Source organism: Camelus bactrianus, chromosome 6, assembly GCF_048773025.1.
Source record: "Camelus bactrianus isolate YW-2024 breed Bactrian camel chromosome 6, ASM4877302v1, whole genome shotgun sequence".
In the NCBI taxonomy this organism is placed as follows: domain Eukaryota; kingdom Metazoa; phylum Chordata; class Mammalia; order Artiodactyla; family Camelidae; genus Camelus; species Camelus bactrianus.
This window is the reverse complement of record NC_133544.1, coordinates 92,567,580-92,592,907: the sequence shown is the minus strand read 5'-3', so window position 1 is coordinate 92,592,907 and position 25,328 is coordinate 92,567,580. Positions and strand designations below refer to the sequence as shown.

The following is a 25,328-nucleotide window of genomic DNA, read 5'->3' as shown; positions in this document are numbered from 1 at the left end:
GTTTCTCAACTCCTAAAGCTCCCTAGTTGCATCACATTTCTTGAGATTTTTATTTAATTTTCATTATTCCTTTCTGACAAATTCCTACTTGTTCTTCCAGATCCATCTGGGCTACCACCTTTTTGTGCCACCATACCTGGCATCTCACTTCTATTGTTATAATGTACTGATGTTTGTGTTTGCTTCCTCTACTAGACTACTGTGCTTCTTGGAAAGCTTACTAGTGTGGGGCCCATGTAGGATATTTCAGTAAGGGTTTTCAATCAATGTTTAACATAAACCTTAATAACAGACATTTTGTCTGTGGAATCTACAACTAGAATTTATTAGAGGAATATAAAAGTGTCAAGGATCAACCAATCACTAGACTAAAGCAGCTCAGATATCTGCATCCTTTTAAAAATGGTACTGTTATTATGGATACACCACTACAATGGCCTTCGTTTAATCCTTTTGTTTTATTCAAATGCCAAAACAAGTTTCAAGATACAAATCGTAGTTATACTCAGTTGTGTTTAATTTAAAAACATCGATTATGCTTTGTTAACAACTTCCAAAACCAAATGTAACTTGTTGTGACTAAAATGTCTCCCAGTCTATTTCAGGACAAGTACCCTTAATATATTTAGTTGCTACTCCAATTTTCACTCTACAAAAAGGAACATGAGGCTGTAAGAAAAAGACAGTGAACAGTTATAATATGAAAGACTTCCTAAGGAGAATTTTAACCATTGCTAGGGCGACCAAGAAGGATACCTGTTTCTGTTCCATACTAGAGCAACCAGGCTTAAACACTTTGCAAAAGTGCATTTCTGGTCCTACCCCAGCCATAAGTAGTTACCTTATGTCTCTTATTACTTCACAGAAAGTCCAACTCTTCATCAACAAGATTTAGAATTTGCTAATAGCTTAAGGTTCTTTTCCTAGGAAAAAGGGGCTAAAAGGAAAACTCAAGCGTTTATAAGCCAAAAATTGAAAACAAGTATTTAAATGTACTCTCATTTAAACAATTTCAAATGAGGCTGAACTGAATGAATAGTACAGAAACTTCCATCAACACAGAAGGAAAGAAAAAAAACTTAAAAGGTACCTAAATATTTTAATATACATGGAATCAAATAAAATAATTTTCATCGTTAAGCCCCCAAATTTCCCCCACTGTTTAGTTCTGTTATATAATCAAAGTTAATAACTTATATTTTAGTATGAACACTTCACTTCTGCTGATAGCAAAGCATAGATTTTCTAACGTTCTATGAAGCCAAAGAATTGGACAAATATCCAGCAAAAAAAACAAAACAGAAAACTAGCTAGGTACTTTGGGAAGTGTACAACATTGGGATGTTTTATTTACCTCAGCACATGGCTGTCACTATGACTGATGCTGCATGCTAGCTACATTTAGAATTAGATGTAGTCTTTCTCTGAAGATTTAAGGCAGACTTCAGTTCCATCTGCTCACTTATGGTACGAAAATGGATCAAAAATGGCAAATAAATCAGACAAGTCAGTAAGAGAATGGCCTTTTTATAGTACCAATTGGGAAGTTAGTGTCATGTGTAAGTATACAACTAAACAAGTCATCAAAACACGGTTCTTCAGGGTACTTTTTCCATGAAATTTCTGACTACTTGGAAACTACTTGTTCTAATTTTTAAGATGAATAAAATTCAAATATTTTCAGGAAACAAGTATGGGTAGAGAAGATTAAACTAAAGAATTGAATCTCAATCTTCAATTTTAAAGAATTTATTTTCCCATTTGTAGAGTAACATTATTGTAAAATCCACAGTTACTGCAACATCTGCATTGCTTAAAAGAACTCCTAAGAATTTTGTTAAAGCATATTTTTAAAAAACCGAACGAAAATAATGTACATTTTATCTCTGAACACTGTGTCATTAAAGTCCACGTAATGTCCTCTGTATAAATCAATGTGATGTTACATAATATACATGATCTGAATTTTATCCTAAAAGCTTCTGACCATGTGTGATATCCAAGACAGATCCAATGTTTTTAATGTCAGACTGCTGAGACAGTTACGATCCTAAACAAAAGAAGGAAAACTTTATATACAGGACAGAAGTCTGATAGTTTAGCTATTTGCAGCATCTGCTTGGCGAGGCCACCCTTCTTCTTCAACTCCAGAGTCATACTCTTCTTCAGAGGATTCTTTTGTTGGAGCCCTATAATGAAAAGCCATGCGTTTTTTTTAAAAAAAAGAACTATGGGTAAACACAACTTCTCAAAAAATAAATAACAAATTAATAACAAAATAATAAATTAATCCACAAGCTACCCAAAGAAAGAAAATATTAAGAGCACCTTTAACATTAAGATTGCTTACTGATAACATACAGGAGACATTTAGAGCACACAACCAAAAGTTGCAAGTAATTTTTCTAACATTTTCCCTAATAAAAGTTTTACTGAAATAAATCAACAACGAGGCTACCATTATGAAGGCTTAAAAATAAATCCATTTCTTCACCAAAAAAGTAGAATCTATTATTTCAACCCAAATCTTTAACATTTAGCATCTATCAATGGCAAAGAAGTTGAAAGCTTCTGACCAAACCAATATGACTCAAATTAGTGAAAATTATGGTCAAACCATCACAATTCCTTTCTATTAGTATCAAACAACAGTAAAAGATTATGTCTCTTTGAATAAGCAACGTTGTTCAAAACCAGTCATCTCATAAGTTATCTTAGAAGATAAACAAAACATAATGCACTTTGTGATAGAAACCTAATTTTTGTGTAGGTAACATTAAAGTCAAGCCCTGTTTAATAAATATTTACTGAATAGATTGCAGTCACTAAACTACAACCTGCAGGCCAAACAAAGCCTATCATCTGTTTTTGTAAATTAAGATTTATTTGAACACAGACATGCTCATTCATTTATGGATTGTCTGGCTGCTATCAAGCTATGAGGACACTGCTGAGTAGCTACAATAAGGATTGTATGGCCCTGAAGTATTTAGCCCTGTACAGGAAAGCCTGCTGACCCCTAGAATAGTTATATAAAGCAATCAAAGATACGTCAAATTTGTCAACTGATAAGATATGACAAATTCTGTCAACAAAGTTTTGGTCTTATGAAAGACATGAAACAAGTCATTCACAAATTACAAAATTAGCAGGAAGGTTCATTAGAATCTCTTCATTTGGATTACTTTTATGTCTTTTTTGATACTTCATCCTTAAGAGAAAAAAGTGGAGGCTAATTTTGAAGATCAATTTTCAGAAAGATTCAAAATATTATTTTATAAGCAAAATTAAAAAATTTTGTACAGAAAATTTGAGATAATTGCTTCCTTTATGAATTTTATGACAACCAATAGACTGTAGCAATAAAGAGCGGATTTTAAGTTTTACATCTGTTCTAGTTTGACAATACACTTTACCGGATGTATCCTGGTTCCTTCTTTCCTTCTACTACTTCCTTGTCAACTTCCACACATACTATATCAGAATTAGGGACTTCGAACATTGGTTCTAGTAACAGCTTTTCCTAAAATGATAAAGTAATGAGTTACATGGGAAACTGAGGTTACATACACAGTACTTGTATTCTACAGGTTATCAATCAAATTCATTAACTCAGCAAGTATTACTGAGTCCCTATTATGCACCAGGAACTGAATGTTGAAAAAGTCAATGTAAAAGCTTTCATATTCTTCATATTAAAATAGCTTCTAACTAAATTCAGAGAGAAATGACTCTATAAGGGAAGGCTATTTGTAGTTCTGCCTACGTGGGTCACTATGCACATACAAAAAGACTACTTTCATTTTGTATGAGACTCAGATATTACTCAGAAGCATCTGATATACGCTATGACCAAAGGAGGACCAATTAAGGAGGATTACTATCCTTAATTTGGAAATGATTTAATCCTAAATCATCTCTACCAAGCTATGACTTCAAACAGTATTTGTCTCAAGTGCTGCAGTAGATCTAAAGTTATTTACTAAAGAAAACTAGTTTTGCCTACGAGTAGGGGCTGGATTATATTCCATCTTAAGGAAAATACTGGTTGAGTACACCAAATTTGCTGGAAAAAAATATCCACTATATTATTTATTCTTCTAGTTTGCATGTTTATAAATCTGTCATTAACACCTGAAGTCCAGACCTTCATTAAAGAATATAATCTCAACAACAAGGACCTACTGCAGAGCACAGGGAACTATAAAACCCTGTAATAACCTACAATGGAAAAGAATCTGAAAAAGAATAGATATGTATAACTGAATCACTCTGCTGTACACCTGAAACTAACACAACACTGAACATCAATTACACTTCAATTTTTAAGAATTAATTTAAAAAATAACAAAACACACAAAAAAAGAGAGACTATAATCTCAAACTGTCTGTGATGAATGTGTAGATCTAATCAGAAAGTCCTACTTTTTATGAGAGAGGTAATATTCAGCAGTGAAATCCTTAAAAGAGAACAGGAACATGTGTTTGTTTGTTTGGGGAGCATGTAGGGAAATGGTAACCCACTGTACAGCCATAGCTATAGGCAGGGAGAGAACGCTAAGAGAGTGGGTGGTGGCTGAAAGTAGGCTGGTCTCTAGGATTTGTAACAAAATTAAAAGTGAGTTCATACCATACTGAACAATTCAGGGGTAAAATGTCATGGTATCTACAATTTATTTTCAAACAAACAAGAATTAAGATCTCAGTTAGTCTCACAGACACAGAAAACAAACTGTAGTTACCAGTGGGGAAAGGGAGGGAAGGGATGAATTAGGAGTTTGGGATTAACAGATATTACTATTACATAAAACAGATAAACAACAAGGACCTACTGTATAGCACAGGGAATGATATACAATTTCTTATAATGTAAGAGCTATAACAGAAAAGAATCTAAATATACACACACACACACACATATATATGTATGTATATGTATAACTGAATTGCTTTGCTGTACACTTGAAACTAACATTGTAAACTGACTACATTTCATTAAAATTAAGAATTAAAAAAAAAAAGATTTCAATGAGTCTGAGAAGGTGCTCTGGGGCTTAGTCAAAAGGCCTATGCGGACTTTTCTGAAATTCTCCTTCCCACAATCCTGATTTCCTCTATTTCTTTAATTATATTATGTGTATGTCCTCTGTTACGAACACCTTTAAAGTTAGTTTTTAGAAAGAAGAAAAATATAATCTACTGCGACCAAAACAAACAAAAAAACAAAATCACAAAAAAATGTTAGGCTAATTCTCTGCATGTATTTCCAAACAAAAGACATGTAAGTTTAATATTCTTGAAATTCAGACCAAGAAATAATCTAGTTTTTTGTATACTAATGCCAACTTACCATTATGGACCGAAGGCCTCGTGCACCTGTTTTTCGTTCTAGTGCCAGTCTGGCTATAGCTTTCAAAGCATCTTCAGTAACATTCAGTTCACACTACAAATATATTCAAAAGAAATAGCTCAGATAATACTTAATCTTACTTTTGTAATATAACCATACAGCATTTGATCTATTAACAATTACTACCTACCACTATTACTGGTCTTTTTAGAACAAAAAGAGACCAATGCCCTGACTTTACAGATAAAGATATAAGTTTCAGAGAGTTAAGTACACTGATTCACTAATACTTAGAAACATGGGGTCAGAATCTTCATGTTCTGATTGACACTATTCCTTTTCAGACTGAGGCATTTTTAGGTTATCACTTTCTTTCTGGAAAACATTCATTTTAAAGAGCGTTACCAACTCATCCTATGGAACAAAGATAAAACTTTAGACAAGCCTCTCTAAATTACCAGATTTTAAAAATTACTGAGAATTTAATACACCAACCACCCCCCCCAAAAAACAAAATACTTTGGAACATTAGACTTCACAAGATCTTGGTATTAAACTTTTGGTTATTAATTTCCACCTGCAGAAAATGTAAAATTTAAGTGAGGTAATTATCTCTCATGGTGCTTTAGAACCTTGCCTTCAGAAAGCATTTGTAACAGTTAACCTATGAGAAGGTATCAGTATGAATCACAAGTTTGTCCTCAGTCTCTAAAGAGGTTTTCTAGATTAACACGTATTTTCTAGGACTTCGTTCAACATTTATTGAACCTCTATGTGTTTATATATTAGAGACTAAATGATGAATCAGACATCACCTTTGCCCTCAAGAATCTGAAGTCTATTGGGTGGTGACAAATTAACAAAACAGCATTTACAGCATAGTGTTTGCACACAGTGCTAAGAGAGCATTAGAGTGGGGGCACCTAAATAAGGCTAGGGGCCCACTGGAGGATTTTAAGGAGGGGAGTAAAATAATTAGCTTTGTGTTTATTCACTCAATAAATATTTATTAAGAACTTAATATCTACTTGCTGGGCACTGTGTCTAATAATTTTAAAAAGATCCATTCTGGAAATGGAAGACAATGATATTTTGGTGGCAGTGGTCAGAGACAGACTTGAGATAGGGAGATCAAGTAGGAAGTAAAGGCACAGGTAAACGTGAAGAATTATAAATGGGCTTGCCTTGAGGTAGGGACAGTGGCCACAGAGAGACTGGTATTTCAAGACACTAAGTTCATAAAACCCAAAACATCTGCTATCTGATTGGTTGTGTGGGTTAAAGTGATCTCCAGGTCTGGCTGCAGAGAAGTAGGTGTGAGAGCTAACTTTAGAAAAAAGTATACAAAGTATGTCACAATGGAAGCATTTAGAATATCAAGGCTAAAAAGACAATCCTGTGTGCCTGGCTAGAGGGGTTACAGGCAGGCTGCTAGCATAATTTCTCTCTCATTTATATATACCCTTGGGTTTTAAAAGCTACAATGTCAGTTTTAATGAAGAAAAAAATACAGCTAACTGTTAAGTGTCTAATATAACACAATGTGCCTTCTGTGATTCCTAGATGAACAGATCCGTATCTAGTGAAGAATAGGCTGGTATTCCAGATGCGGAGTACTGCTTTTTAACTTGTTAGGCTGATACATACAGAGTTTCAAAATAGCAAAAAACCTCATAAATCATAAAAAATAAAAATCTAACCTTATCCATGCTGAATAAGGCCTGGTACTGAGGGATAACAGCATTACGTGGCTCAGTTAGTATTTGCACAAGTGTCTTCTCGTCTAGGCTATGCAAAGGAACTACCACAGGCAACCGTCCCACAAACTCAGGAATCATGCCAAATTCAATGAGATCTCTGGCTTCTACATGACGTAATAAACGGTCTTTTTCTTCAATGTCTTGGTGAGTATTTGATTCTCCACTTCGGTTGGCAAGGTCTGCAGCAGCTGCTGCCCTTCTACCTTTTCCCAGATTAGATGGTGTTCCAAATCCAAGATACTGCCAAAGAAAAGACAGATATTACAAACAGCAGAATGAAGCTGCATCATGCTAAGCATTTTGCATGCATATCTCATATGATCTTTGCCACTGAAGAAGGTCTACTATCATTCATATTTTACAATGAAGAAAACAGGCTTAGAGGGGCTGAGTACCTTGACTAAGCTGTTGCTGCTCTAAGTGGTAAAGCCAGAATTCGAACTCAGGTCTATCTGCCTTCAGAATTCAAAACCTAACCAATTTTCAAAGACTGAATTCTAGTAAAAGTAGGTAAGTAAGAACTGTGAAGGGAAGTCCCTTAAACTCAGATAATAATGTTGCAGGATTTTTAAGACCTCTAGACTAGTGTGGTTTCCAAAATGTGTAAGAACTGTGAAAATGGAGGCTATAATTTTTTTATAACCAGAGTCAATTTTATAATACTCTAAACAGGAGTAGGGTCTATGGAATAAGCAGCCTTATAAGGAAATTACCGACAAATGTCTTAAGTCATTGCTAAGCATTCTATTAAAATCATGATTTGGGGTTATATACATTACCCTATGAGTTAGAATAATTTAGATTTTATAAAGAACAACATTTAAAGATTATACAAAACAAAAATGGTAACTTGGCTGTAAAAGGTTGGGTATCCAAGGTGTATGGATCTTGCTTCAGTCAATATAAAAGAACCATACTCCAGACAACTGTCAGAAAGTTTAATTTTGATATGTCATACAGCTTGTCAAAAGTACAAGAAAAGTTACATGGTATGTGAAAAAACAGCCTAAGTTAAAAATCCATTCCTGAGTCTCTAAGCTTTGTATGCGGACAGTTAGTGTATCAGAAAACAAAATACCTTTCATTCAATAAATACTTATTAAGCATTTACTGTATACACATGTAAGCACATATGGTAATACAAACATATATGCGCGCACACACACACACACATATATATATAAACATTTATTAACCATTATTGTAAAACACTGAGGATACAGACCTGAAGACAGCCCTTACCTTAACGGGGCTTATTTACAGTGAGAACACACGAGGATATTAAAGTATCATAGGTGTAATGAAGGACAACTGTGCAGGAAACCCTGGCAGTGGAAAGGAGGAAAACAGGCACATACTAGGGAGGGAGGGTAGGAGGTGATCAAGAAAGCCTTCACAGAGGAGTCGCCTAATTTTTTTTTAACAGACTGAGCCTTAGAAGATAAACAAGTGTTTGCCAACCAGACTGAGGCAGGGAGGGGCATGAGCAAAGGCAATAGGAATAAAACTTAGGACTGCAAGCAGTTTGATATGGTTAGAATATATTACTTAATATTGTACCCCTGGTTTTCAACAAGGTTTGATAAAAACAACAGCCAAATGGATGTGTTTAATCCTTTATAAAATCACTGCTGAAGACTCTCTTATGTTTCTATTTTCTTTTCATAAAAATCTATGTGACAAACTGTTTTTAAATCTTTATGTCTCATAAAGACATAATACCCTTCCTCTTTCAGGCAATAAAAACCAGCTCACTATTTCTCCCTATTTTCCATTAAGAAGTTTGAAGCTAAATGGAGTGACAATTTCCATTAAGTTGAAACTATGACCTAAACCTTCCTTCTATATGTTTCTGATCTCTTTTCTAACATTACTTTTAATTGTTCTTTTCTACAAGTTTCTAGCTTCAAATTCTTTTTGGAAGTATGAATTATAAATAAATATCAGAACATGGTCCCTGCATTTGGTTGCAAATTTCAAATATTAAGTTGTTTCTCTTTCTCTTCCCCTCATCTCTCTCACGTGCACACATGCAAAGAAATAATTTCTTCTTTCTAATTTGTTAGGCTAGTTTATGCAGAATTTCAAAAGCAAGAAAAACATAAATTAACTACTATGAAAAATTAAAATCTAACCTTATCCACACTGAGTAAGGCCAGGCACTGAGGAATAAGAGCACTACATGGCTCAGTACTTGTACAAGAGTTTTCTCATCTGGGTTACGCAGAAGAATTACCACAGGCAACCCTCCCATTAGCAGCGCTGTTTTTTTTTTTTTTTTTAACTATTACTGCTACTTAAACTAGTGCATGCAAGGCCAACGAGACTTAAAGCAAGCAATACAGAAAAAAGTGGATCCATGATATATTCATTTAAATAGAAAATAATATATAAAAGAGATCATTTGTGGCTAGCTATTACGTAAAACAGAAAAACATGGAAAATAGGCACTTTGGGGGCAAGAACTATGTTGGCATTACATTTTATTGTAATCAATCAAATGTACCAACAAATAGCTACTGGGCATAGACCTTGAGGATATGAAGAAATAAGTTCCAGTTAAAATAGTTAAAATCAAGGCTTAGAAGAATGTTTAAGAAACATCTGTAAAACTAGATGAGATCACAACTCAGCTTGAGGGGTTACAAGCAGGCTTGCTAGCATAATTTCTCTATTTATATACACCCTTGGGCTTTCCTCCATCTGTGAAAGTGAGCAGTGATCTACAATTGACTCTAAGGATGGGGCAATGGAGACAAGCTCTTTACTGGGCTCCAGTGAATTGGGCAAGAGAAATGAATGAATATATATTTTACTGATTCAGCAGCTACCTCAAATAACAGAAGAATCCCTTAAGTGAAATATAAAATCAAAATCGTCAAGTTATATTTTAAAAATGCTCATATACAGATGATATTTAGAAATTTTCCAATTTACTACTCCGAGATTTTAAAAAATAACTAGGAATATATTTCTGGTATAATCTAAGAAAACCTAACTCTTAAAAATCCACCGCTGGCGGCCAGCAGATATGAGGTTAGAAACTGAGGGTCCATCTTCTGTAACTAAAAATGCTCTCTCTACTAGTAACCTCTCAGAAAAACTTACCTTTTCATTTTTTCTCCTGCTGATGATTCTGTCCAAACCATTGAAGGCACCAGATGCAACAAACAGGATGTTTGTTGTATCAACTTGTACTGTTTCTCCACGTAGCTTACGGGAATTCTTTTCTGGAACATTGACTATCGTGCCTTCTAGTAGTTTTAATAAGCCCTAAATAAAAAATGAATGATTTATGGAATAATCATGTAAGTGTATTATTTATTATACTTAAGATTACGGGACTCAATGGGGAAAATAATATGTGGTTATGGTCAATGAGCATAAATGAAGAAACCTCCCACATTTCCACAACTAAAGTGCAAATCACATCGATAATTCATAAACTTATTTGGAATAGTTACTGGACTCCTTATGTATTCAGGAAACTGTTACCATTAACCTGAGAGGTTGTTTTTGATGGTAAGGACATAATTCTGACATAAAGAGAAATATGACTCTGTAAGATGTTACCCAACCATGGTGGGAACATTCAGAATTTGAAAATATTTGAAGATTTGTATTTCATGTAAATTAAAATTCTGTTCTACTCCTAGTGTTAAACTTTGAGAATACTTTTATTGAGATGCCTTTATGAGGAATTATGCAGCATATTTTATAAGTGTGATTGCACCTCTCTCTGGTCAAAAAAATTAAAAGCAATTTTCCTTACCCTGCAGTTTATGTCATAATTAGTTACCAGTAAAAGGTCAGGTTGACCAAAGATCATTATGACTTATGACTCTACAAGGAATAAAACACTATTTTACCTTCTAACTAAGCGCATACAGTAAGATACTTGTACGTAGTTCATTTATGTATAGTTGGAACCAGAACTTTAAGAGTCCTCTAGAAATGTTTAATTGGGCCTTTGAGGAATAAAACCAACAAAAACTAAACTTCAATTTTTTTTCTGTTCTTTAAAGACTTTTTAATTTCTTAACAAAGGAAATTTGGTATTTAAAATCACCAACAGCTTTCTCTTAGCTGAACTAAATGGTATGTGGAGTTTTGGGGTGGGAGAAATAAACAAAACAATCTAATTGAATGTGAAACCAAACGTACAATATTTGGGAGGTTGATGTATTCCCTTCCTTTTAGTGGGCTTGAACAAAATATTCAACTGCTTACTTGCTGAACGCCTTCTCCACCTACATCCCGTAACTGATGAATGCCTGGCACACTGCCAATTTTATCTACTTCATCCAGAAAGACAATTCCTATAATTTAAGGAGGATTCTATTTATAACATGAAAAAGATATACACAAGACAATCTCAGCTTTAAAAGACTAGGTAGCTAGAGAGCAAGGTTATTCAATCTTTCACATTTAACATATGCAATGGCTTAATATTATAAAAATATACTGCTACTTTTTCCACTCGTCATTTTGTACAAATGTTTTATAATTTACTCCACAGAATATCATTTGGGTATGATAACGAACTATGGGTATGACCACAGTTATCTACCTCACTAATGTTTTGAGGTTCCTTATTCTAGGAAGCTGAGATAGAGCTATAGAGTGAAAACAGGAGGTAGATACAGTGCCTGTGCTAGCAAAACTTTAGCTTACTCTCTCCCATCTACATCCTTGTCTTAAAGGAAGCTAGAGAGGAGGCTGTCAAGTTCTTCACGAAAACAAGGACAGATAAGAGATGGGGAAAGGAGAAATGTAGCATCTATGACATCCTGCAGGTCAACAGGCTCATCTGTTTCTATATTCATCTGGTACTCTCTTGCCTTATCCCCTCCCCATCCCAACACCAGCATTAGGAGTCTGGAGGAGAATCAGAACAGGAAAAACAATGATAGTATTAAAAATCTAACAGAATAGTAATCTGGCCTATTTTCACCCTACTAGCCATCTTATCAATAAGGCAAAGCAAGTTTTGTGGCCCTTATTCAGTATGCTAGAAAATGTTTAACACAGCTACTTTTATGTAATTATAGAATTTTACTCTTTGACTCAAAATTAAGAATTATATTATCTCTTACTACTAGACTGCTTCCCTACATTTGGGGACTACATCTGTGGACAGACAAGCTGTGCTGAAAACATACCTTGTTGTGCTTTTTCTACATTATAGTTGGCATCCTGGAGCAGTTTGGCAATCACAGATTCAATATCTTCACCTACATATCCAGCCTGAGTCAAAGTCGTACAGTCACAGATAGCGAAAGGGACATCAAGGCATTTAGCTAGAGTTTGTGCCAGCAGAGTTTTACCTACAAGTAGAACCAGTAACCGAAACTTTACTAAAAATATTGATGTACGATTTCTCTACAGAAATGCAAAATAAATCTGAATAGTATGTAATAAAAAAATTATGGTTACATCTTTTCCATACCATTATTTAGATCTAATGGTACATTATTTTTATTATTCCTGTCAAGGTCTAAAGGGCAATACCAATGTCTCAAGTTCAGCCTGAAGCCTTGTATACATTCTGGTAATGTATCTATAAGATTGGTCTTAGATTTTCTTCTTAGAAGCCAGAACCCCCCCAATCACAAGACACAGGTTACAAAATTATTTATATCCTATGTTTTAAATGAGTAGTAAATTTTCCCAGGAAGTTATTTACCTGACCCAGTTGGTCCAAGCAGCAAAATATTGCTCTTTTCAAGTTTTATGTCATCGTGGGAAGAATCTAATACTTCACCTCCTCGTTTTTCCTGAGGTATTTGTTGATTTACCTGTTGCTGCATTGATGCTCCTAAAGCATTACCATGTGGGCTAATTCCAGCAATCTGAAGCAATTCTGAAAAAAAAAAAAAAAAAAAAAAGCCAAAGGAATTTACCAGAGCTTCATTTGAAAAAATGCCCAATAAACCCTACATCTCAAACCACTTATTGAGAAAAAATTTAAATACTGTCTTTCTTACCTAAAAAGGAAGAAAACCTCAACTTATCTAGTGACAAATGTACAATACATAATGATTATTCAGGGAATCCCAAGCAAAGAAATGCATTCTTTTTACCCTCCTTATTTATACAAACCTGTATGAAGAATGCCCTTTCACTCAAAAGAAGGCAGTATAATAGAACAGTGCTACGAGTCAGGAAGCTTTAGCTTTGGTCTTTGTCTCTAAATAGCTAGCTATAATCTTGAGCAAGTCATATAAACTTGGTGTTTCTGTGTCCTAATCCATAAGATGGCAATAATACCCATCCTATCAATTTCAAACACATCTTTGTAAAGTGTAAAAACAAAACACAATTGATTTGGAGACACTTTGAAAGACAAACAAAGGTGTATTATTTTTTTCAGTACAAAGGAAAAGAATCAGGGCTGTAGAGAAAGGGGAAAACACTGACCTGAAAAATAGGGAACTTGGGTTCTACTCTCGGTTCTATCATTGTGTTGTAAGACCATGGCAAGTCACTTAGCTTTACTGGGCCTGGTTCCTTACCTATAAAGTGAAAATACTGAGACATATGACCTCTACAGTCTCCTCCACATCTAAAAATGATCCTGTGGGTCTACCAGAGAAACCAACTATGCAAAGAGTCACTATCCCTGGCCCTGTCTGAATTTCTGATTTTACAGAATCTCAACTGGATCTTTCTAGTCCCTTTATTGGAGACATAATCTTAACTAGATGGGATTGACATTGCTCATGAACTAACATTTTATCAGTTGGGTCCCTTAAAAAAAATCTTATTCCCTCTCTTGGCTGAAGGAAAGAATCCCAATAGTCTTTTCAATTAGTCAAATTTTCAAATAGATACTGCTTCTGGCTCTCAGCATTTAAGGTATCTGTGCTTATAACATAGTTGCTTGTATTTTCTGGGTTTATTTTTAGGTTGTTTCTAATAAATGCTATGTCTCATTATAATCCACATGAGGCAAAAAATGCAGTCTTCTATATGAGTTCAGTTAGCTAGTTGTCTCTAGCACATACACATGCACACACACAAAATTTAAATTTCAGCAAAATCTAGTTAGGAATTGTGACAATATAAAAGGTGCTTGGCTCAAGTGTAGGTCTACCCAATGGGGAAAAAATGATTTAGGTGAATAACTTGAACAAAATTGCAAGAAGCATATTAACTACAATGCAATCACATGAGACACATATTTAACTTACTCTATGATTTAAGTTTAATAAAGAGGAACAATTAAAAGAATACAAAACAAATGATGTATTCCATTCCATTTTATGAAAATATGCCTCAGGATAAACTTGAGATAAACTTCCTGTTCTTTGAGTTGTCTCTGTTCTTGCATCTCTCTCACCGCATAAGCAGTTCTCTATAATGAGAAGGACCATGAGCAAGTAGGCTAGCTCAGTTGGCTGGGTGGAGCTCATCAGCTATATGGCCCTAGGCAAACTACTTTAAATTTCTGTGCTTCAGTTTTCTTATAGTTAACATGGTGATGTAAAGACTAGTTTCTATCTCACAGGTTTGGGCAAGATTAAATGAGTATGTACACATGTAAAACACTTACAACAGTGCCTGGGAGATAGCTTTCTAAGTGCTTTAGAAGCACCTGCTATTAGAATTAATATTTTCCAACTGTTTAACTATCTGAATAATATGGCCCTTAAGCACAAGCCAACTATTTAATTTAGTGTTTAACTTAAGAAAAACATTATGTTCCAATGATAATGGAAAAAACCCTCAGTCTTAACATGTTAAAGAGATACACGCTGATCTCTAACATGTGATTTCCAAAGGAACTTTCAAGAATATTTTGATTATATATGATTTTGGCCTAATGCCCTAACTTTAGAACTTAAAATCCCACATAGGACAAAACTAAACTATACATGAAAATTAATTCTATTTAAACTCTCAAAATATTAATTTCCAAGTCAATCAATAATATAATTACAACTCGCTTTTTACCTAAGTTCTTAAATACTGTTACTTGCTAACATTTAAATTACATTAAATCACTACATACATTAAAAACATCACTACACTTATGATATTTGTTTCAAAATATTCACTATAGACTTTACTAATTCATAGCAGTTTCACTAGCCATCTGCTCAAATTTATGAATATAGTATTGACAGCACATTTTATTACATGTAATAAATCTCATTCCAGAGCTGGTATACAAGTTATGTTCTCATGGCTCACCCTGAATATACAGGACACCTCAAAAAGTCGATATATAATACCACTTGGTTCAAAGGCAAATGTAAAATTATCAAACTTTTAAATGAAAAATGTTCATGCTGGCTTATCTATTGTCTTCTTTTGTTTGTTACTACAGTTACTGGAATACAAAAGGCCATGTGAATCTTTTTATGACACCATTGAAACCTTTACCCTCTGTGTAGCAACTATATCCACCTCCAAAGAAATGGGTGCAAGATATCATAATGGCCATTAGCCTTAGTGTCCCAGGTCCTTTCACAACTTCCATCAGACCATCTGATGTTTATGGGGCAATCTAGGGCTGGCAACAGTGAGTTGGGGCTTATTTAGAATTTGCAAGTCTATATACTATGTTTCACAAACACCAAAAAATAAACAGTGTGGTTCCTGGCAAAGAATAGCTGGAAGATAATCTGCCTCTCCCAAAATCTGTCACTTATAAGTAGGCCAACTCTAATTGTATGGTTAAAAAAAGGATATAAAACTCAAGCTATGGATTTTTAAAAATACAACTCCCATTAATATGCAGATCTATATTTACAAAGGAAAACTATATATAATACTTTTTATCTCTCCACATTATGCTTTTAAGAAATATCACAACAGAAAAGATTAAATCACATATCTAAAATAACCCAACATCTACAAACTACACAAATTAGCTATGAACAAAACTGTTCCAAAGTTATATATACCATGTCCGATAAATAGCTTTAGATAATATATAGTATCTTTTTGGGTAAAACACAAGCAAATGCATGTCTACTGTTACTACTGCTGACATACTTCACTGAGGTTAATCTCAAAAGGAAGAATGATTACAGAGGAGGACCTGAGGAGAGGTCACTTACTTGTAAATCTGTACTCATCCTCTCGTCTTCTTATTTCTAACTCTATGAAAGAGGATGAAAATGGCAACATGAAAATATATATCTGTTTAGTTTAGGGGAACAAACAAGGAGCATCCCACTTCTTCCCCTCTTCCAAATATATTTAAAGACTATGTTCATTAACGTTTTTTTAGCTTTTCACATTATTAACAAATTTATTTGCTAACGCTTTTCTAAATTAAAAAAACCCAAACATGCTTAATGATGGCTGTCCAGTCGCTAATATTCACACTTGTCAAATACAAAGTTGATATTTATAAGAAAAGAGTAGCAATAATGTAAGTCTTCAGTAAGAGTTTAAATCCTTCATACTATAAATACCATATACCCATTGGCTTTCCAGCACCTAGAACAGCCTAACTATTGATTTGCTGACTAAAGGAATCAGAAAAAATCATTTTGCTCCATGACTAAACAGTGCTATTGGACCTTAGAAAAATGAAGGTTCCAAGTCTTCCATTAGTTATTGTGATTTTCACTTTCTAAAAATAAAGTAACTGATACTACTACGTAACTATTTTGCAGTAGGTTCAACCAGTGAACAAGTGTCTTCATTGAGCCAATTAGTTATATATATAGTAGCTACTAAAAGTAATTCAATACGAAAAGTAGTTAGCAGAACTCCTTCAAATTGTAAAATGATGGGGGGGAGGGTACAGCTCAACTGATAGAGCGCATGCCTAGCATGCATAAGGTCCTGGGTTCAATCCCCAGTACCTCCTCTAAAAATAAATAAATAAACCTAATTACCTACTCCCCCCACAAACAATAAAAAAGCTTTAAATTGTAAAATGATGACTAAAAGAATTTAAAACAATAGGCTGTATGTAGGACTAAGTAAGAAACCATAGCTCCTTGACCAAAAAAACCAACCAAACAAAAACACTTCAAATGATTAATATTCACATTTTTAAAATAAAATTATACTAATATAACACACGTTACTGTCCACGGTACATTGAGATTACACAGTATACTGGTATGTTAGAATCCATCATTAACAAGAATTATACTTTGAGTCACTTACAAATTTGCCCTTAACCTTGCACTCTGTAGCTAGGGCCCAAAAAGGAAAGAGTGCTGGATATGTTCTGTAAATTATCATCTCCATATACCTCTGCCTTAAGCAAATTAAATTCTGTATCTTGAACCCAAAAGAGAAGAACTCAGAGTTGTACAGAGCACTGCAATGATCCAGTCATGGGGAGCTAGTTGTAGTGAAGTCTACAATTCAAAAATGATGTCTCAATCTGTACCCCAGTGACTTTCATTTTTCACTAAGACACTTGTTGAGAGATACATTTTACTGTGTGATTAAGAACCCAAGCTCATAAAACTGAAAACAAAAGTTTTAAGAAACAATACTTAACTACAAGTTTTTAAGTACTCTGGTAATTTCTACTGACACTTACTTTCTTTTAAAAATGCTATTGGCAACATACCAAAATGATTTCATGAGCCACTAATGGGAAGTGACCTGCATTTTGAAAAATGTTATACTATACTAAAAGTATTTTAAGACAAAAGCAAGGAGTTGCACTCTAGGCACAGTAATCTCTATTTTGGTCAATTATCAAAACACTAACCTCTAGGAGTTAATGATGTTTGCTTCTCAACCTCTGCTTGCTGTCTCAAATTAGCTGGGATATTATTATATATTCTTTTATAATGATTGTACACAGCAACTGAAAGCACCTTCTTAGCAAATGACTGGCCAACAACGTACTTGTCGAGGTAGTTATAAATCTGAAAAATGATTACATATTAATAATTTACTATGAGCTATCACAAAAATACACATTAAAAAGTCATATACTGAGCTCATTTGCTTACAGTTTAAAATTTGAACAAAGACTCATCAAAACAAAATGCCAGGGGCATGATACACCAGGTAGCAATGATACAGAGGCCCCGAACCCTAAAGGAACAAAAACACAGTTTATTTGCTCTTTAGCTTAAAAAGGTATCGTTGTACTCTTATAGTGTTATGCCAGTTTCTATTCTATAAACAATGTCATTAATCCTAATTTTTGAAAGTTAATATTAAAGTCACTTAGAACACCTCCACTTGCTACCACGGGTATAAAGTTATTATCATTAATGTAAATTACTTTAAAAAATCCTTTCTACACCTTTCACAATCATACGAATAATATTCTTCACAAAGATAATATATAAAATTACCTTTTTCAAAATAGGCAGTATAATAAAAAGTTAAATCACCAGTATAAATGTTTTAATACTCAAAAATTTAACTTTTTCTCAGATATTCACTTTAAAGCTATGCATTTATCTACATGGCAATCTAAAAGACCTATTCTTGGTAGAAACTAAAGCTTTATTTGAAAGTTGGATACTGCCTACAGTTTCGAACCTGGGGTGAATTCCTTCAACTTTTAGTAAACAGAAATTAACTGTTAATATTCACTAACTCCTTAAAATAGCTTTTTTATTTATTATTTATAAGCAAAAAATTGCTTATTCATTTTCTACAACTTTGACTCAGATGTCTAAAGTCTACACAAATTCGCTATATTTTCTACTATATTATCTTTACACGACAAATTCCTTAGTTGTTGACTCTATGCATTTTATTACAGAGTTTAAAAATTGCCATTCCTCACAAATTATACCCGTGAATTATTAAATCTGCCACAGCACATTTGGAATTAGAGACAAATACACTAGCATCTAAACAGTAGAAGAAAGCCACACTGAGGCAGACATAGGTGAGAAATAACTAAGTGTGCAACTATCTGATGTATGGCCAGAACAGAGGGCACACAGCCCAGGAGCAGGGCTCCTCCTTCTCAGAAAGCGCACGACAACGACCCAGTGGAGCTGGTGGTACACTCTGCTGTGTTTCTTACGGACAAATCACAATCTGTCTGAGACTCCTAGAAAAAGCCCATACCACAAGCCAGAGTGCTATACAGGAGAGCCCTGGCACATTGGTTATGAAAAAAACTGCGTGCTTTTATTGTTAGCCTGAAGCTGTTCTACCATAAAGTAGATTAATCTAAGGATGAAAAGCTGCAGGTTGGTATTACAGGCCCAAACTAATAAAAATAAATCCATAGTTGCTCTATTTTAAGGATATCATTTTAGATTTATTTAGTATTTTCAGAGTATGTGCTGCTGAAGTGAGCACTAGATTTATTTAGTATTAATACCACTTTAATCATCATCAACTATATTTCATTATAACTGAATACAGTCATCATGACACAGGAAAACAGCAATGGACTCCACACCTAAATTTCAAGTATCAAATATCGATAACAATTCAGCAAGATATAGTCCATATTAAGAACTTATAATACTTATTTAGATACTAGTATTAAGATTTAATGTAAACTGGAGAGAGGGAAGCAATAAAATGTTTTCAAGATAAAATGCTTGTAAGGCTGAGCTTGGAGCTATACCTTCTTGGGGGGAGGAGGCGGCCTCTGTTGGAATGCCAATTTTACAGCCTCTGCTGCTGATTCAGGTTCTTTAATTACGCTTTTCTTTGAGTCTGCTTCTGATAGCACAACAAAAAAATGATGACATTTTTCACACTTCACAAAACGGGTAGATGCTGTAAAAGAAATGTCAGCAGAGAAAAATAAATCAAATTGTGTTTAACCTTAAAGATTCACTGAAAATGAAAACCGTGTACTTGACAGAATGCTTGTAGTTCACTTCACAAGCCACAATAAACAGCCTAGTTTACACCTAGATAAATGATAAAGATGAGTTCAGATAACTACATTTTGCTCATTTCAACTAGGTTCTTTCACTTGTAATAGACTTCATCTACAGAAAAGATTGGTTGAAATCCTTTCAACTTCCCCATTCACTAAATTTTAAAAATTAAGTTCTAAACTCTAACACTATATTAAGTAATTATTTTATTGAAATACTTGGACAAATAAACTGTGAAAAAAGCAAAGTACAAGTAAATTATTCTATTTTTCCAATATTTTATTACAAAAAATTATAAACATATACAAAAGTTGAAAGAAAAATCAATTTTAATCCCTAAAAACTATATTCTTAAGGTTCTTTTCAAACCTGTAAGAATTTTTAAAACCTTGACTTGGTAAATATATAAAATCATACCTTCTTTATTTTCAACTTTAACTACTTCACTAATTCCTATTTCTTTGACCTAAAAACCACTAAGAAACAAAATAACAATATTCTCAGTCATACTGAATTATTAATTCAATATTGTATTAATCATACAGCTTTTGAAAATAACACAAGGGGAGTTAAGTGAAGGTAAAAAGGGTTTCTCAATGCCAAGGCTTCAGCTACGGGCACCCTGTGTTTAAACCAAAGCTGATTTCTTCTTTTCTCTCATTTAGGATTCAGACATATGAACATATATTCTTAAACTTCTCTAAACCTAATCCTATCAATGGTAACCAGGGACCTCAGAAAGCAGCATGGGAAGAGAATCCCATATTAGACTATTAGACTATTAGACTACAGACTATTAACAGATACAGTGCAAAAGATACATAGGAATTAGTCACACGTTGGCAAGTCTAGGTAATACATTTTTGGGTTACCTTTGTATAACCTAACTAAACAAATAAAAAAGGCAAAGAAAAAGAATTTTTAAAACTATAGGAATCTCTCTCCTTTGGGAAAACTAAAACTACCTATATACAGATTAAAGGAAAAACTGCATTGGCAAGCACATCTCAATCTTCCAAAAAAAAAAATCCAAATTTTTAAAAAACAATGTCACATTAAAAAAAATAAATTTAACTATTGATTCAATCAATTTAATTCTTAGATGTCTGCTCTTAAACACAAGGCCAATCAAAAATACATTTTAGACAAATTCCAGTCACAAATTTTAAACGAGACAAGGGATCATTCATCTATTCTATTTATCGATCACCTATTAAAAAAAAGTGCTTCCCTAAAGATCAAGCTATTCCAAGTACCTCTAATTAACACAAACCCAAATACATTATCACCATTTTCCATCAATGGGAAAGACAGTGTCTTTATTTCATGATGAGGCACCAGCTTATAATTGTTACTGATGGTAAACAGGGCAAGGATTAAAGGGCAAAGAAGCCTCTGATCTAGTTTAGGCTGTGTGACGGGAAAATCTGGCCTAGGAACACAAGAACAAAATATTTCTTTGAAGAAATTAGGTCAAAGGGAAAGAGATTAAACACTGACAAAATAACATTCCTCTTTGCTTAGCTGAAGAGTTGCTTAAATTCTACCTGAATATCTGCAATACACTTTTACACTGAAACATGTTCAACATATACCCAAGTTCAAGGATTTAGTTTCACTGTCAGAAAAACAAACATTGCAATGCGTATTTTTTACTCTTAAAACCAAGGGGCAAAAATCTAATTCTGTTAAATTATAAGGGGATTTTAAAAAACCTCTTTCCTTTAAACGATTACTACACACATCCTGTATTTCTTTATAAACAGAATACTGATTCCAATAAACCTGCATGTATAGTATTACCAACAACAGAAAGACTACCTTTTTTTAAAATTGAAGTGTAGTTAGTTACCATGTATCAATTTCTGGTGTACAGCATAATGTCCCAATCATACATATATATATTCATTTTCATAAAAGGTTATTACAAGATATTGAATATGGTTCCCTATGCTATACAGAAGAAATCTGTTTATTTTTATATATAGTAGTTAATATTTGCAAATCTTTAACTGCCAAATTTATCCCTTCCCATCCCTTTCCCCTAGTAACCGTAAGATTGTTTACTTGGTGAGAAAGTAAATTGGTGCAGCCACTATGGAGGACAGTATGGAAGTTCCTCAAAAAACTAAAAATAGACACACCACATGATCCAGCAATCCCACTTCTGGACATATATCCAGAGGGAACTCTAATTCGAAAAGATACATGCACCTCAATGTTCACAGCAGCACTGTTTACAATAGCCAAGACATGGAAGCAACCTAAATGTCCATCAACAGATGACTGGATAAAGAAGGTGTGTACAGATGTACACACACACACACACACACATATATCTATCTCCATACATATCCATATATATATATATATATATATAACACTACTCAGCCATAAAAAAGAATAAAATGATGCCTTCTGCAGCAACATGGATAGACCTAGAGATAGTCATTCTAAATGAAGTAAGCCAGAGCAAAAAAAGGCCATATGATATTACTTATATGTAGAATCTTAAAAAAAAAAAACACAAATGAATTTATCTACAAAACAGAAACAGACTCACAGACATAGAGAACAAACTTTTAGTTACCAGCGGTTAAAGACGGTGGGAAGGAATAAACTGAGAATTCAAAAATTGCACCTCTTGGGGAATGTTGGAAATATTAGCTATCTTAATTGTGGTGGTTTCATGGGTGTATACATCTATCAAAATTCATTAAATTGTATATCTGAAATATGTGTAGTTTACAGGAACCATACCACAATAAAGGTGTTTTTAAAAAAAGTTTGTTTACTATGTCTGTTAGTCTCTTTCTGTTTTGTAGATGCCCTCTTTTTCCTCTAAGATTCCACATATGAGAGGTATCATATGGTATTTTTCTTTCTCTTTCTGGTTACTTCACTTAGAATAACGATCTCCAGGTCCATCCATGTTGCTGCAAATGGCATTATTTTATTCTTTTCATGGCTGAGTAGTATTCCATTGTATAAATATATCACAACTTCTTTATCAAGTCATCTGTCGATGGACATTTAGGTTGCTTTCATGTCTTGGCTGCTGTAAATAGTGCTGCTGTGAATACTGGGGTGCATGTATCTTTTTGAATTAAGAGTTCCCTCTGGATACATGCCCAGGAGTAGGACTGCTGGATCATGTGGTAAGTCTATTTTTAGTCTTTTGAGGAGTCTCCATACTGTCTTCCATAATGGCTGCACCAAACTACATACCCACTAGCAGTGTAGGAGGGTTCCCTGTTCTCCATACCCTCTCCAGTATTTATCATTTGTGGACTTCTGAATGATGGCCATTCTTACTGGTGAGGTGATACCTCACTGGTAGTGAGAAAGACTACCTTAGTAAGAACTTTTTCAGGATATTTGTTTAAATGAAAGTTCTTCACACTTTTGAACAAGTTTCAGTGTCCAAAATAAAATCCCTAAGCCATTGCAGAAAAGTTTATTCCTAACCTATGAGACATACAATTATAGTAAGCTTTCAAAAAGTATTAGACACAAAAAAATAAAAACTACCTACTACTACTACTTAACCACTACTTAAGACTCTACCTTAAATAAAAGTAGATGAACTAATCATCCTTGACAAGTTATTCTTCAAATGAGCAGGGGAAAATGAAAGAAATAGTATATATCCTTGTGATCAACAATCTTAGGTATTATTCTTATTTCAATTTCTAATGATCTTCTCTATATTCGTAACAGTGTCTATAAAAATGGTATTTTATTTCAACAAAGTTAGTCAAGCAAGAGTAATACTATAAAAAAAAATAAAAATGATTACAAATTACTTGTGAGATAAAGTACGTACAGCAAGATCAGTGAGCTAAGAATAGTTTTTACATCTGAGAAAAAAATGACACTGAAAGTTGTATGTTTCAGCACCCATATACAAAATATCATTGGAACAAAGCCATCCCCATTCATTTACATTGTCTGTGGTTGCTTTCACACTATAACAGCAAAGGAGAAAAGTCACACCAGGGACCATGTGTCCCACAAAGTCTAAAATATTTATTATTTGGCCTTTATAGAAAAGTTTGCTGACTCCTGGTATCAGTATTTAAAAGCAAATAACTACCCCCAGAATGAGAAAAAATATTTGCAAATCACCTATCTAGATAAGGGTCTAGTACTCAGAATATATGAAGAACTCTTATAACTCAACAATAGAAAAAAAAACAATTTAACAATGGACAAAAAATTTAAAGTCTTTTTTCCAAAGAAGATATACAAAGGGTCAATGAGCACATGAAAAGACACTTAACATCTTTATTCATTAGGAAAACATAAACCAAAACCATGATAAAATACCATTTCATATCCCTATGGTGGGTACAATAAAAAAAACATAAATGTTGAAGAGGATGTGGAAAAATTGGAACCCTTCATTAGCTAAGTTGTAAAATGGTACAGCCACGGTGTAAAAGTCTGGCAGTTCCTTAAAAAGCTAAATAAAGAGTTACCATTTCACCCAGCAATTCCATTCCTAAGCATATATGCAAGAAAAGTAAAAACACATGTACACACAAAAACTTATAAACAAATGTCCGTAGTAGCATTATTTATATTAGCCAACAAGCAGAAATAACTCAAATGTCCATCAACTGATGAATGAATAAGCAATGGAACACTATTCAGCCATAAAAAGCAATAAAGTATTGATACATAATATAACACAGATCACCTTGAAAACACATTAAGTGAAAAAAGCCAGACAGAAAATGTCACATAATGTATAATTCTATTTATGTGAAATATCCAGAATAGACAAATCCATAGAGACTGCAAGTAGGTTAACGGTTGCCAAGACTGGGAAAGGAAAGGGTGGAAAGTGACTGCCAAGGGGTATGGGGTTTCTTTCTGGGGTGATGAAAATGTCTTGGAATTAGATACTGGTGATGATTGTACAACTTCATGAATATACTAAAAACTCTGCAATGTACCCTTTGAAAGGGTGAATTGTATGATATACGAATGATAGCTCAATAAAAAATTTAAAATTTTAAAAAGGAAAGGACTAGACTTGTATGTATTAACATACTTAGCTCTCAAAACATTGCTGAATTGAAAAAAAGCAATCTGCAAAAATATGAACACTATTAAATCACTTATGCTTCTTAAAAGTTACATGTTTGATGAAGATACATTACAGAAATATATCTTTAGCATTACTATAACGTTCTACTTTTTTAACAAAGGGAGATATACACATGTATTTCTCAGGTAATTAAAAATAATTTTAAATGATGAAAAAGTAGATAATTACCTAAACAGGCCTAAACAAAAGATTACAAAGGACCAAAAATCATATAAAAAGATGTTTATGAAGTATTAACTAAAGAGATGCAGATTCAAACAAAACTCTTTAGAACTAGGATGACCCAATTTTCAATGAGCAGACACAGA

The 25,328-nt window shown here is 33.7% G+C and overlaps 1 protein-coding gene across 2 annotated transcripts in view; it reads right to left on the bottom strand.

Annotated features, from left to right (window-relative positions):
• Positions 1-439: 439 nt before the first annotated feature.
• The window catches only part of CLPX (caseinolytic mitochondrial matrix peptidase chaperone subunit X), a 35,685-nt gene continuing 10,796 nt past the window's right edge, over positions 440-25,328 (bottom strand). The window contains exons 4-14 of one of the 2 annotated variants that reach the window (XM_010955356.3): positions 19,643-19,797; positions 17,804-17,963; positions 16,179-16,220; positions 12,797-12,973; positions 12,273-12,437; positions 11,341-11,429; positions 10,219-10,383; positions 7,051-7,350; positions 5,351-5,443; positions 3,417-3,523; positions 440-2,189 (exon numbers count right to left, since the gene is read on the bottom strand). In XM_010955356.3, the coding sequence (XP_010953658.1) occupies positions 2,099-2,189; positions 3,417-3,523; positions 5,351-5,443; positions 7,051-7,350; positions 10,219-10,383; positions 11,341-11,429; positions 12,273-12,437; positions 12,797-12,973; positions 16,179-16,220; positions 17,804-17,963; positions 19,643-19,797 (1,544 nt within the window). In that variant the 3' untranslated portion in view covers positions 440-2,098. The remainder of the gene's footprint in view (positions 2,190-3,416; positions 3,524-5,350; positions 5,444-7,050; positions 7,351-10,218; positions 10,384-11,340; positions 11,430-12,272; positions 12,438-12,796; positions 12,974-16,178; positions 16,221-17,803; positions 17,964-19,642; positions 19,798-25,328) is intronic. The other variant, XM_074366323.1, reaches the window with a different exon arrangement.